Genomic DNA, 14,648 nt, shown 5'->3' on the forward strand with positions numbered 1-14,648 from the left:
GTCTAATGAGGAGAGGTTTAGGACATTGGGTCTGTACTCATTGGAGGATAACAGGTTCCTTATTGAAATGTACAAGATTTTTAGGAGACTGACAGGGTAAATGTGAAGAAGTTGTTTCTCCTTGTGACAGACTTTTAAGATTGGGGGACATATCTCAGAATAAGGGGTCACACTCATTTATGACAGAGATGAGGAGGAGTTTGCTCTTGCAGAGGGTAGGGAAAATGAGGAATTCTTTACCAGAAGGCTGTTCAAGGCTGAGACTGATGGTTAAGAGTAAGTGACCCAACGGTTATGGGGGAAAAGGCAGAAAAGTGTTGTGGATTATCAGATCAGCCATGATCTCATTGAACGGCAGTGCAGACTTGATGGGCTGAATGGCCTATTGCTCCTACGTCTTACGATCTTACTATTTCACAACTGTGTGCTAATGAGTAAATAATACCTCCAATTAATTTATGGCCTAAGGAAGTGTTAGCCTTTGACAGTAGCTTCAAAACCCAGAACTACTTCTACCTAAGGGTAGCACATCCGTGGCAATATTACAAGGCTCTCCTCCAAGCCACATCCTGTGGGACAATATCATTGGGTTAAAATCGTCAAACTGCCGAACAACTCCACAGTGTATCCACTCAGATAAATTACAACAATTCAAGATGGCTTACAACAACCGTCTCTAAGGTAACCAGACTAATGTTTGCCTAGCCAGTAATATCCACATCCTGTGAATGAATTAATTTTAATTAAAAAAAAAGCTTTATATTTATGACAAAACAGCTGTTGAATAAATCATCATAGAATCCCTCCAGTGTGGAGACAGGCCCTTCGGCCCAACAAGTCCACACCAGCCCTCAGACATCCCACCCAGTCCCATCCCCTTATAACCCACCTGGTGCTGTGAGGCAGAAATGCTCACCACTGAACCACAGATATTTACAGCGAATTCATAATGTACAATCAGAAATATCCTAAAAGGTCAAATCGATCAGGAAATTGACTTAATGTTAATTTTACCCCACTGAAATTTAAATATAGATAATTATGTAGGTTTGAAAAGCAACACGACCAAAGGACACAATAACTGATGCAGCCTGAGTGAATCATCGACAAACAAATCCTACAGAATACAAACTTCCATTGGTAAAAGCAACATGTTTTGAAGCCATTACTTAAATGCAACATGTACTGGGCATAAACCAAGGGAACATAACTCATGCAGCACTCTCTCTCTCCCGAGACCCTTTTACCAGCACACTGAGAAGCGGTACATCTACATGTGAACGTGTACACCATCCAGTAATTAGTAGTCTGGAAGAGATGCTCCTTGAATCATGAATCACATGCTGCTTGACATCATCATTAAGCCACTGACAAACATTGTACAGCTGTTGTCTAGGTGAGAGACCTCTGTCTTGCAGAGGTCAAATGCCAACTCTATGACACTTCCTCTTACCTCCCTCCAGACTATGATCCCACCACCAAACATTAAGCCATTGTGCTCAGGATGTTCCTTAGCATCATCCCTATGTTCACCTTCACTCCACTGCCGCCAACCTCATGGTCCCTCAAGCCCAAAAGTCTCTTTCTGTCTCCTTCCCAAGAGCCAGAAACAAGACAGCACCAGACCAATCCATTACGTCAGCCTTGCCCTACCCCACAAAATTCTTTTCTTCCTATTTCAAATCTGCTTTTACACCCCTCAGTCAAAAAAAAACACAAGAGGTTCTAAAGCCCGTCTAGCCTGCACTGATCTATTTGCATTAATCCCACTTCCTGGCATTTGGCCCATAGCCTTGAATGGTATGACATTTCCAGGGCTCATCCAAGTACCTTCTCAAAGATTGTGAGGTTTCCCAGCTCTGACATCCTCCCAGCCAGTGCATCCCAAATGCAGACTGGAAGAGCCCTTTGCTGAAAATCTCCATTCTGCTTGCAAGGATGACCTCAAGCTTCCAGGTGCTTGTTATTTTAATGCTCCAACTTGTTCCCATGTTGACCTTTCTGTCCGAGACCAGTGACAGTACTCCCGCAAAGCTCAACACAGACTCAAAGAACATCTTCCAACTCTACAACCTTCTGGTCTTAACATTTAAATTCAACAATGTCAGATCATACCTCCAACATGATCTGTATTTTTAGTCTTTCCCCCTTTAGTCAGTTTAGTTGGGTTGGTCTGAAGCTTGTTGCTTTACCGTACAGTGCTGCATTCAGATGGTTTTTATGCAACAATTCACACCATATTTAGACAAAATCTTTGTTTTATGCTCTTTAGTCGAGTTCTTGTCAGTGTTGCGCCATGATTTTTTTAATGTAATATCCCCTGGCCTAATGCTCTCACACACCTTTCTCCTTTGCACTCCCATACATTTTCCACTGGGTTAAACATCAACTCTGTTTTCTCTACACAGATGCTGCCTGATCTGCTAAGTTTTTCTCTTATTTGGTTGCTCTTATTTCAGATATCCATCATCCACAGAAATTTGCTTTGTGTAATTTACCCACCTTCTGTCGCTCCTGTTTCTTTCTCTATGTGTAAATCTCACTGGTTAAGGAGATACACCGTTGGCCCATCTCTCATCCAGGTCTCAGGTACTCGCATTATCACCACTTAGCAGCACAACAGTTTTCTGAGATAAAGGGGAAATGTCTGAAGAACAAGGCCCAGTGCAAGATGGCCCACACCAACAAATACCGGGCCATCTGGCCTCAAAAGGAACTCACCGAGACCTCCTCATCGGCAGCTGCATCAAGCTGACTGCTGTAGAAACTGCTCCTGTCGTCTTCGTCGTCCATGTAGACGGGCGGCTCGTGTGATGTCATGAACGTGGATGGCCGGAAAAGATGCTTGTTGAGCGGGTGCTGGCGCCTACTTGAAGACTGAAGGGGAGAAAAACTCCATAAATTTAGTCACAGTTACGCAGCCTCAATAACACAAAAGGCAATGCTCATCAGATCAGTCAGTTCCTGTGGAAAGGCCAACCTGTTTTTCAGGTCTTCACCCTTATAGCTCTAACCCACTCAAAACATCAACTTGCCTCCACAGATGCCAACTGACCCGAGTATTTCCAATTCTGACCTCTTTCACAGCATATTTCACAGTGGTAGGGGCATGGAATGCATTGCCAGAGAGGGTAGTGGAGTCGGCCTCATTAGGGGCATTGAAGTGGCTATTAGAAAGGCATAAGGATGAAAATATAAGGTGGGGATGTAGTTTAGATAGACCTTAGGTTTAGGGTAAAAGTTCGGCACAACATCTTGAGCCAAAGGGCCTGTACTGTTCTATGTTCTATGTTACATCATATTAGAAGATTTGTCTGAATGGAAAACTTGAATTTATATTGGTGCTTTACAACATACTCAGAATATCCAGAAGCATGTCACTGTCAATTAACTACTTTTAAAGAGCAGTCGCTTTTGTTATGTTATGCAATTGTGACAGCAAATGAATGAACAAATGCCTTGATAATCTATTATTGGTAGCACTGTTTAAGAGTTCATGGGAATAATTCCATCCTTAAATTGTGGGAAACATTTTACACCCGACTCAAAAGCAAAATGTACTATCTGAAAAAAGCCTCCAATATTCCAGAGATAATGGGAACTGCAGATGCTGAGAATCCAAGATAACAAAGTGTGCTCCTAAGGCGCTGCTTGGCCTGCTGTGTTCATCCAGCTCCACACTTTGTTATCTCTGCTATTCCAGGACTTCTCTAAGACTGCCCTTGAGTACTAGGATTGACACAGTGTAACTAAACCAAGGTCTTCCTGGGAATAACAAAAGGCTTAAAAACTACTGGTAACAAGATTGAAAATGAAGTATTGCACGTAACTGTTGTAACAACACATTGCATTTCAATCAGTACAAACCAAACATAACATAATCATGAAGTGCACAAAGCCCATTGGTCTAAATAATTAGAGAACATGTCCTATGTCAGTGATGTTTACCAGAGCAATATACATCTCCTTTATATCCATATCAGTACCCGGTTACTGTGTGCAAAATAATAGACTCCTACATTTTTATCAGCTTTATATATTCCTTTTACAAAACTAATATTAACAAGCAATGGAATAACAACACGGAAACAATATTGTTCTCATGACCACAGACAGTGCACTTACAAATGTATGACACAAAAATAACTATGTGAAAAGCAGAGAAGAGAACTGAACAAAAGCAAATGAACTAAAAGCATAAATAGAACTAAAGTGCAAAGGAAAAAAGTTAAAAATAGGCAATGAAGAGACTAAAATATAACTTTGATAGTGAAGATTTAATATAAATATAATTGCAGAGAAACTGCAGTGCTCCAAAACAGAGGGGTGTGGGTGCCCTGATAGATGAATCAGAAAAGTTAATTCACAGTACAGGAAGTGATGAAGAAGGCAAATTAGATACAAAAACAGGATTTGCTGGAAAAGCTCAGCAGGTCTGACAGCATCTGTGAAGAAAAAAAATCACAATTAATGTTTCAGGTCCGGTGACTCTTCCTAGAACGCATGAGGACCCTTCCCTCACAGCGTGTTTTGAGGAAGGGTCACCAGACTCGAAATGTTAATTCTGGTATTTTCTTCACAGATGCTGCCAGATCTGTTGAGCTTTTCCAGCAACGTCCGTTTTTGTTCCTGATTTACAGCATCCGCAGTTCTTTTGCGTTTTATAAGCCAAATTGGATGTTGGCATCTATTGCAAATGGATGTTGCTCCTGATCTGGGGTCATGTGTATAGTTTTTAGTCTCCTTAAGTATATAATTGCATTAGAAGGGCTCTTGTGATGCAGTGGTAACAGCCTGGGTTCAAGTCCCACCTGTTCGAGAGGCGTGTCAAAATATGTCTGAATAGGTTGATTAAAAATACCTATAAATGCGTTATAAACAATTCAGAGAAGGTTCATTCAACTGATTCCTGAGTTGAAGATGGTTGCTTATGAGGAAAAATAGAATACTGCTAGCCTTTATCCCTTGGACTTCAAAAGAACAAAGGTGATTTTACTGAAACATGCATATTCCTGAGGGAACTTTACAGGGTGGATGCTGAGAGGATATTCCTCTGAATCGAGAACTAGGGAGAAAGAGGTGAGGAGAAACATTTTCTCTGAGTGCCAACAGTCTGTAGAATTTTCTTCCACATTGTAGTGATCATTGAAAATATTCAAGGCAGAACTACAGATGTTTGATCAATGGGGAGTCCAGATCCTTTGGAGGCAGTTAAGTACTTGGAGTGAAGGCTACAATCAGATCATCAGATCACCCATAATCTCACTGAACAGCAGAAAAGGTAGAATAGCCTTCTCTTGCTCCTGACTCACATGGTATTACATTCCATCAATGAAATATTAGCTAGGTCACTCAACATTTCACCAATGACTGGGCAAGATATCCTACCAGGTAGTGCATGGGGTACGGAACCTCAGCTGACCCCAATGGTCAATTTACAGCAATATCTCATTCAGCAAGGCATCTATTGTGATCTGCCATAGCAACCACTTGGGTTCAAATCTGCTCTGATCTATAAAACTGACATTCTATAAACTCGAACTCAGAACTGAGGACGGGCCACCGGACTCGAAATGTTAACTTTTTTTTTCCTTCACAGATGCTGCCAGACCTGCTGAGCTTTTCCAGCAACTTTGTTTTTGTTCCTGATTTACAGCATCTGCAGTTTTTATTCAAGATAATCAAGTTTGCATCATGTGTGATATTTTTCTCTGAAATACTTGCTACATTTCTCAGAAATATTATTATAATTCAGAATAGGCAGTGTCACTCTGTTAGTGCAGAAAATTAGTTTCCATGTGAATTCATTTCTATGCATTAAGCATTGAAGTAAATCAACACTGCCTTAGAATTTCCTAAAGTTTTGGTATAAAGGCTACCTCCTCTGGAAGTTTATACAGAACTGCCTTACACCAATTTTACCAATGCACAATAATACCATCAATCATTGTTTCATTCCTACTCGGAAAACACATTTAACTCAACAACACAGCCCCACTCTCGTACAGAACACCAGACGATTACTACTACTTCTGTTTCTTTCTGCAGTCTGTTATCTGTAACTACAGCCACTCCACCTTACCTTAAACACCACCTTTTCCAAATATACATTCAACCTTGCAACGCTTAATTCCCAGTCATGGTTGTTCTGTGGCTATATCACAGTTATCCCTATTACGCCTGGGTCATCCAAACACAATGACCTTCAGGTCCCGTTTTATAGCAAACAAGACTTTTAAACGATTCTTGGGTAGGCACATGGAGGACAGTAAAATGTAGGGTGTGCAGGGTAGGTTGATCTTAGTTGGACAATAGGTTGGCACAACATCGTGGGCCAAAGGATGTGTACCGTGCTGAACTGTTCTATGCTGTATGCATTGTGCACAGACAGCATTAACTAATTTTTAATAAGGGTTTATGTCACTATTGTCCTCAATACCCTCCCTTACTTAATTATTTCCAATGCTCTCCTGCCCAGTTTTAGTTAACAATAGGGCTGCTCACATTCTTGTAGGCTCCTCCTGAACTTCTAAATCTTACTAGTTCAAAGACTTTTCCACATTTCCATTTATCATTTCTACCAGGATATGGATTCCAACCCAGTTGAGTGCAGCCTTTTCAATCAGTAAAACTCCTGTCTTTTGTCTCTTTCTCAAGAAGGATGTAATTGCATTGTACACAATTCAGAGGAGAGTTGCCAGATCGATACTTGATGAGTGGGTTGTCTTGAGCAAAGTGTGATGTGGAGGAGGATCTCCACCTGACAAAGGTGCAGTGCTCTGCAAGTTTGAGATTTCGAATAAACCTGTTGGTCTATAACCCGGTATCATGTGATTTCTGACCTTGAGGAAAGTGGTATAGATTGAACCGGACTACACTAGTGTTTATACAGTAAGGGTTGTATTAATTAAAGTGCATAAAATCTCAAATAATCTTGACAAGGTGGTCATGGGAAGGATATGTGCTCTTGTGGTTGGGTCCCAGAGCTATTGGGCACTGTCCTAAAATGGGGGATCACCCTTTTAGGGCAGGGGTGAAGAGAAATTTTTTTCTCTATTGCGCACTTTCAGAAGGCGGTGAGGCAGCGTTTGATGTTAGGCAGAGAACCAAAGATCATCACCCAGTGATAACTCCACTCCAGGTACTGCTTTGTAATTCAGGGCCTAAATCCTAACATTTACTGCATACCCAAAGAGCCACCTCCCAATGCAAATTAAAATAAAAAGAACTGCAGATGCTGGAAATGAGAAACAAAAACAAAACCTAAATAGGTCTGACAGCATCTGTGGACAGAAATCAGAATTTACGTTTCAGGCCCAGTGCACCAGTTCAGTAAAGATTACTGCCAACCATCAGTAAGGAACTTGGGGCAAGTGCTCTCACACCACTGCCTACATACGTGCAAATGCATGTCAGGAATAGCAGGGTGGTACCTTTAGTTACATAACGTAATTGTTAAAATCGTTTTAGTCTTGAAAGGTAATTGCCCTTGCAAACTTTTCAGAATCACAGGGCTCAAAACATTTGATCGAGAGACAGAGAGCAGTACAACTGCACCTCCTAGTGGATTAATGAGGGAATTGCTGCAATGGCATCGATCGAGTTCACATCACCTTAATAAACACAGAAGGACAGAAATTGACAGAAACTAGGGAAGGATAGTTTGCATAAAGAGAAAATGAGATAACAAATGTTAACGAGAGTACAGGAAATGGCTACACATTATCTGCTATGTTATGTGCACAATACCTTTTTTGAATGCAAGTACAGGTTTGGTGTTCTGCCCGGAATAGGGATTCCAGCTTTAGCTAATTTAATGAAATACTTCTGCACCCTGCTGGCAACCTGGATTGAAAGAGATGCACAAAATAACTGGGATGAAAAGAAATATTAGTACTGATGGGAGGAAAAAAAAGGCTGAAGTTTCAGGCATGGCAGCTTGTCAAACTCAGTTTACATTTTTCTAATTTGCCATTTTGTTATACAATGGAAATTCATATTCAACACACCACGTGCTAAAATATGGTCATGCAATGCTATGGAAGGAAAAGGCTCCTACTGAATGTTATGGAGTGATAGAGCTCTACAGCATGGAGACAGACTCTTTGGTCCAACTTGTCCAAGCCGACCAGCTATCATCAATTAATCCTAAATTGGCCCAAATCCCTCTAAACCCTTCCTATTCGCTTACCCATCCAAATGTCTTTTAAATGCTGTAAATCTATCATGACCTAACTTCACTCTGCAGTAAGATTTTTACCAAACCACTGTGCACCCTATACAAACACAGACACGTACACACACACACACAAACACACAGAGATCACCCTTGCTTCTTTTATATATCACTTTAAATCTACGCTCTCTCATTCTTGTTTCCATTACAAGCAGGAAAGGCTTGTCCCTATCTATGTTATCCAACCTGCTCATAAACTTGAAAACCTCTACAGAATCTCCTCTTCATCTCCCTCGCTCCACGGAGGAAATCCCAACTTCTTTTGTCTGAAGTCAAACCAGAAACATAACATATTTACTGAATTCAACTTCATGGTGGGGCCACAGAATTCCCAATTATTAACCTGGCACAATTAACAATTACACTTCTGCGCTCATATTGAACTTAAATGTGACATCATAGCAGCAACTTCCCACGTGAATTAAATGAAAACATGGTTACACCTCCAGACACAGATCCTAGGGGCCTATGCATGAAAAGGTTTGCACACGCTATGATGAACTGGACTTTTTTTAATCAATGGATAGTTACAAAAATACATTGAAAATCAGTAGATACGATGATATTGGCGCAAAATAACTGGAACTTGTGCTCAACACCTGCAACAGCCCTGCTGATTATTGGTTACCTGCTTTGCGGTCCGGTTGCCTAGTTTGTCCGCTATCTTCTGCCAACGTCGCGTTTCCACTTCTTCCGGGGGGTACTTAAGGAGCAGCTCCTCTAATCGTTTCTTTGAAAACAAAAAAGGTACAGGGCACGTCAAGTCTTCAGACAATATTCAATGACTACACTGGCTCAGAACTGCTTGGTATTTAAGTTAAGAATTTTCTCAACTGCTCGCACTGTCCATGCTTTCCCAGAAGCAGCAACAGGAGGGGTGTGGAAGGGGCCACAGACTTAACCCTCAGAGAGAGGGGGTGGGGGTCAAAATGGGGAGATTCCAGGCTGTTCACACTGTACTACTAACAGAACCCACAAACTGAAAACTGAAGAGCCCAGAGAACAGAACAGTGGTAGGGCGGCTCAGTGGTTAGCATTGCAGCCTCACAGCGCCAGGGGCCAAGGCTCAATTCCAACCTCGGGGATATGTGAAGTTTACAAGCTCTCCATGTGTCTGTGTGGGGTTCCTCCAGGTGCTCTGTGAATCCCCCCATGGTCCAAACATGTGCAGGTTAGATGGATCGGCCATGGGAAATTGACCATAGTATCCATGGATGTGCATGCCAAGTGGAATAACCATGGGAAATGCAGGGTGACAGTAAAGGGCAGGGGTGTTGGCTCTGGGTGGGATGCCCTTTGGCGGGGTTGGTGCAAACTCAATGGGCCGAATGACCTGCTTCCACACTGTAGGGATTCTAAGAGCCTTGAACTAACCGTAACCATAAACTTCAAGAAAGAAAGTGACTTAGTTATCCTCAGCTCCCACCTAGATTTCATTTTGTCCCTCATACTTGTTTTTATCTCCGTTGTCTTTTGAGGCACAGCGTGTAATTACTTGGCAAGGGAAAGGTACAGTGAACACATGCAGCCAGGGAAGATTGAGAGGCTAGATCAAGGCAGAAAGAAGCTGACACAGTGGCAGCAGAATAGAAGAATCACAATCACTCCAAGTAGGGGAGTGAGTGTTTTTACAGAAGCTTCCACTGCTGATCCTCATCATGATTAGGAGTCAGACCTAGAGTTCAATTTTGGCAGCGGATCAGAGATATCCAAATACTGTGGTACAAATATTTGGTAAAAATAGCCATCTTCAATGTGTTGTGTTAACAGTAAAGTATTTTGCCACCCTTAGGGAAGCCCCCGAATGTTCTTATGGTAACAATACACACGTACCTCAAAGTATTTCTCGAAAAACATCAGGAAATATAATTGAGAATGATCAAGAAATCTCATTATTTTGCTTCAAGGAGGAGGAAATTTTAATGCAGTCTTATGAAATATTCAGCAATTCAACAAGCACTTAAAATGAAGAGAGCCCCCTAACAGGTACTGCCTCTGTAACTGATAATGAAATTTTCAGAGTATTAACAAACACTGAGAAAACAGGTGAAGATGCAGGTTTTATCCAGGGGATTTTGAGAATGACACCAAGGGTTCAGAGAAAGAAAATAAATTCATTGTGAAAAGAAACACCGAGTATATATTATTTTACTTTGCATATCGGGTGTTTCATATTATGTAGGATAAAAGCTTGTTATTAAAAATAACTGTGTGGAAGAGTGCAGTCAGATGAATTGTCGATTAAAATCTATTGGATTCTCACTCTACCTGCCTGTAGGGTGAATATGCTAGTTATTACATAAAAAAGAATACATTTTAAATCTTATTTTTAAAAACTTTCATCCAAGACACAGGAAGGGGATCCCGGTCTGTCTTCACACAAAACTGCACTCCGTCTTCAAAAGGGGCACCTTATGCTGTATATCTCAGCTCTTACTGACAACTATAAAATATGTCCTTCAAAAACAAATTGTTTATATTCCTGATTAAATGCAGAGTGACATGCTGCAAGTTTCAAGCAGATATATAGTCAACTCAGATCCTAAAACAAGACTTGGACAATGGATGGAACCAGCACCGTGGAGGGTCTTTTCCCACACTTGTAGTTTCATGTCCTTTCTTCTACATAAATTCTATACACCTTGCGAAATAGTTACCTGTTCTTCTACACTCCAAAGCTGGTTAAATGTCTCTGACTTGGAGTCATCACAGATCCTCCCTCTTATTACCTGAAACAGTGCAAAAAAATGTAATTGTTTTCTCTTCCAGAATAAAATGTTGTAAAATGTAAATGAGTTACATTTTGAAACTGAATGAATGAATTCACAATATTCCTTGAGATGCGGTAAGTTATTCCCTAAAATTCCCTGTTATCTTATTTCAGCCAACATCCAGCTTTCAGTTCCAGAATATAAATTGTTCAGAAGTAACACAAACATCATTTGCCATGATTGTAGGAAAAATCTGAGAAACGTCCTAATCAATAATAAATTTATATTTATATTGCTCTGTTAACATTGTTAAACATCCTGAGTGCCTTACACAAGTGCAAATAAACTCAGAAACTTCAGTGAGCCACCTAAAAGCTTAAACAAAGAGGTGAGTTTTAAGGGTCCTTTTAAAAGGAGTGATTTAAGATGGGAATTAGAGCATTGATTCAAGCTGATAAACGGTCAACTCGGATCCTAAAACAAAACTTGGGGAATAAGTGGAACCAGCACCAGTGGAGGTGATGGCTAGACTGTTAATCCAGAGGGCCAGACAATGTTCTGGGGACCTGGGATCAAGTCCCACCATGGCAGATGGTGGAATGTGAATTCAATACAAATATCTGGCTGGAGTTAACAATCTAATGATGACCATGAATCCATTGTCGATTGTCAAAAAAATCCCATCTGGCTCACTAATGTCTTTTAGAGAACTGTCATCCTTACCTGGCCTATATATGACTCCAGACTCATGGAATGTGTTGACTCTAAACTGCCCTCTGAGCAACTAGGGATGGGCAATAAATGCTGCACAGCCTGTGATGGCCTCATCCCATTAATGGATTAAAAGAAGTCTTTTTTCACACTTGAGGCTTCATGTTCTTTGTAATGGTAGAGTAACAAATACTGGGGATGCACTAGAGGCTAGATGTAGAAGAATTAAGACAAATGAACATAATGAAACTGAATGAGGGTTTTATTTTTTACTGCCATGCCCAAAACGTGCTAGCTGGTTCCCAGAAACCACCATTTCATGAACAAGGTCGGTGAATAGCATCTTTTGAGTAATTCTCAATTTCAGACACACTTGAGTAATGATTATAGATTTTGTCAGCTCCAGCCTGAGAGAGAACCTTGTCCAGGTCTTGGGGCTTATAAACCCCGACTCCTTCGGTATCCAAGGAGTTGCGGGTGGTGAAGAACATGGTAAGGTCATTGGTGGATATCTTCACTTCTTACCTTTCATAGGATGGAAGGTCATTGAAGCAGCTGGAGGTATTTGGGCCTGGGATGCTGTCTTGAGAGCGTCCTGCAGATTTGTACTGAGGTTGACATGATTCACCTCCAACAATTACAGCCACCTTCCTGTGCGCAGCTCCAACCAACGGGAAGATTTTGTCCGGTTCCCTTCAATTCCATATTTGCTGGGGGTTCTTGATGGCACAGTCTGTACAGGGTTACCTTCGTGTCAGGGACAGTCACTGTCACTGCCTCTGGAGTTCAGCTCATTTTTTTTCACATTTGGAACTGGACTGTAGTGAGATTGGGAACCAGGTGACCCTGGAGGAAACCAGAGCCTCAGAGAGCTCCGTGTTCTCACTTTGCTGCTGATTTAGAGTGGGGTGGTGGTGGTTGGCTGAGTTGGATTTGTCCGGCTGTCTGCAGGCAGACCACTCCGGGCAGCTTTCCACATAGTCGGGTGGACATCAGTGTCGAAGCTGTGCTGGAACAGCTTGGGCAAGGCTGGATCCGGAGCACAAGTCTTCAGTACTGTGGCCAGAATGTTGTCAGGGCCCCTAGCCTTTACAGCATCCACACCCATCTGCTGTTTCTTGGTACAATGTGGAGTGAACTGAAGTGGCTCAATACTGGCGTTAGTGATGCTGTGGACCTGGTGAGGAGGCTGAGATGCATCGGTCACTCAGCATTTCTAGCTGAGGTTAATGCAGATGCTACAGCCTTGCCATTGCACTGATGTCCTTGAATCTCCTATCATCAATGAGGGGATATTTATGGAGCCTCCACCTCCGACTAATTCTTTGGTTATCCACTACTACTCACGATTCGGTGTGATGGGGTGCAGAGGTTTGATCTGATCCACTGTGCAGAGTCCCTTAGCCCCTAGTCCGCAGCTTGGCATGTGCGCAGTCCCGTGTTGTTGCTTCGCTGGGTTGGCACCTCATTTTTGGATATGCCTGGAGGTGCTTCTGGCTTCTGCGATCCTTCAATCTTCATTAAACCTGCTGAGCTCTTCCAGCAACTTTGTTTTTATTCTTCATTAAACCAAGGTCTGAAGAATCCACATAGGTTGGTGAGGTCGCCTTTAGAATACCGTGTACAATTCTGGTCACACTTTCATCGGAAGGATGTTCTTAGGCTTGAGTGGTTGCAGAAAAAAATCTACAAGGATGCTGCCAACACTGGAGGATTTGACTACAGGGAGAGGATGAATCGGTGGGGGCTCTTCTCCCTGGAGCATCAGAGGCTGAAGGGTGACCTTAGTGGTTTATAAACTCACAAGTGGCGTGGAAAGGATGAATACTTTTCTGTAGGGGAGTCCAAAACCAGACGGCATAAGAGAGGGCAAAGATTTGTAAAGGATCCAAGGGGTAACTTATTCAAGCAGAGGGTGATGTGTGTAGGAACAAGCTGCCAAAGGAAGTGAAGGAGGCAGGTACAATTACAATATTTAGACTGCATGTGAATGGGTATATGAATAGGAAGGGTTTAAGAGGGATATGGGCCAAATGGGACTAGGTCAGATTGGGATGCCTGGCCGGCGAGGACACGTTGGACTGAAGGATCTGTTTCGGTGCTGTATCTAAAAGCCAACAGGAATTTCAGCCTCTGAATTACAGTCACACATGAAGCCAAAACTAGAGATCTGACCTATGTTGTACTGCAAATTTCCTGGCACTTAATCCCCCTGCAGAAAGCTATCCCCATGAGCTGAGCGTGGAATTCAATTTGAAGTGCATGCTTGCTAACCATAGGGATGATCTCTTTGTACCCCCTGATATTATACAGCAGAAGATGGAGAAAGTTAGCTCTTATGTCAGCACAAGACAGGGATTAGTCCAGATCGGAGATGAGTTTTATAGTAAATGTTGCGCTGGATAAGCTGCCAATATTGGAGATGATATGGAAGTGAAGAGGATGTAGATTACAATCAGTAAGTGGAACACTGCACTGACGCAAGTCAGTAACATTTTAACTTTTCTAACTAACCTAGCGTATAATTGCAGTTTATTAAGATAGATCTTGTGAGAATTCAAATTGCTTGGTGAATAATAATTTACTGCAGTGATTGTATGAGCTGTAAGCAAACAGCAAATTGCAGCTTGGGATGGTGAATATTACATACAAATACAAACATTCTTTCAATGCCAAGCACATTACATTTTGCAGGGATTTCCAATTCTGAAGTGGACAATCATGGTCACTGTCCCATATCCACAACTCCAAGCAAATAATTTACTGAGGCTGGCACACATTACCCAACATGGCTGCCAATTCAAGCCTAATCTTGTTTAGTCCCTGAAGCATTTGCTCATGTGGAGCAGAAACACTGTCAGGTGGCCTGCTCCTGTGTTGCAAATTCTACATGACAGAAATTTATTAGAAAAACACAAATGTAGAAAATAAGCATCTAAAATCAAGCAATCACGACATGCGCTATTTAATATGCATCATTACTTCACAGC

At 41.8% G+C, this 14,648-nt stretch overlaps 1 protein-coding gene across 3 annotated transcripts in view; it reads right to left on the reverse strand.

Moving 5' to 3' along the window:
* The window catches only part of zzz3 (zinc finger, ZZ-type containing 3), an 88,684-nt gene that overhangs the window by 8,902 nt on the left and 65,134 nt on the right, over window positions 1–14,648 (reverse strand). For 2 of the 3 annotated variants that reach the window (XM_048539530.2, XM_048539531.2), the window contains exons 6-9: window positions 10,894–10,965; window positions 8,865–8,966; window positions 7,750–7,845; window positions 2,722–2,877 (exon numbers count right to left, since the gene is read on the reverse strand). In XM_048539530.2, coding sequence (XP_048395487.1) covers window positions 2,722–2,877; window positions 7,750–7,845; window positions 8,865–8,966; window positions 10,894–10,965 — 426 coding nt within the window. Of the gene's footprint in view, window positions 1–2,502; window positions 2,628–2,721; window positions 2,878–7,749; window positions 7,846–8,864; window positions 8,967–10,893; window positions 10,966–14,648 lie in introns of all 3 variants that reach the window. The other variant, XR_007248446.2, reaches the window with a different exon arrangement.

The sequence above is a fragment of the Stegostoma tigrinum genome, chromosome 8, assembly GCF_030684315.1.
Source record: "Stegostoma tigrinum isolate sSteTig4 chromosome 8, sSteTig4.hap1, whole genome shotgun sequence".
NCBI classification, from domain to species: domain Eukaryota; kingdom Metazoa; phylum Chordata; class Chondrichthyes; order Orectolobiformes; family Stegostomatidae; genus Stegostoma; species Stegostoma tigrinum.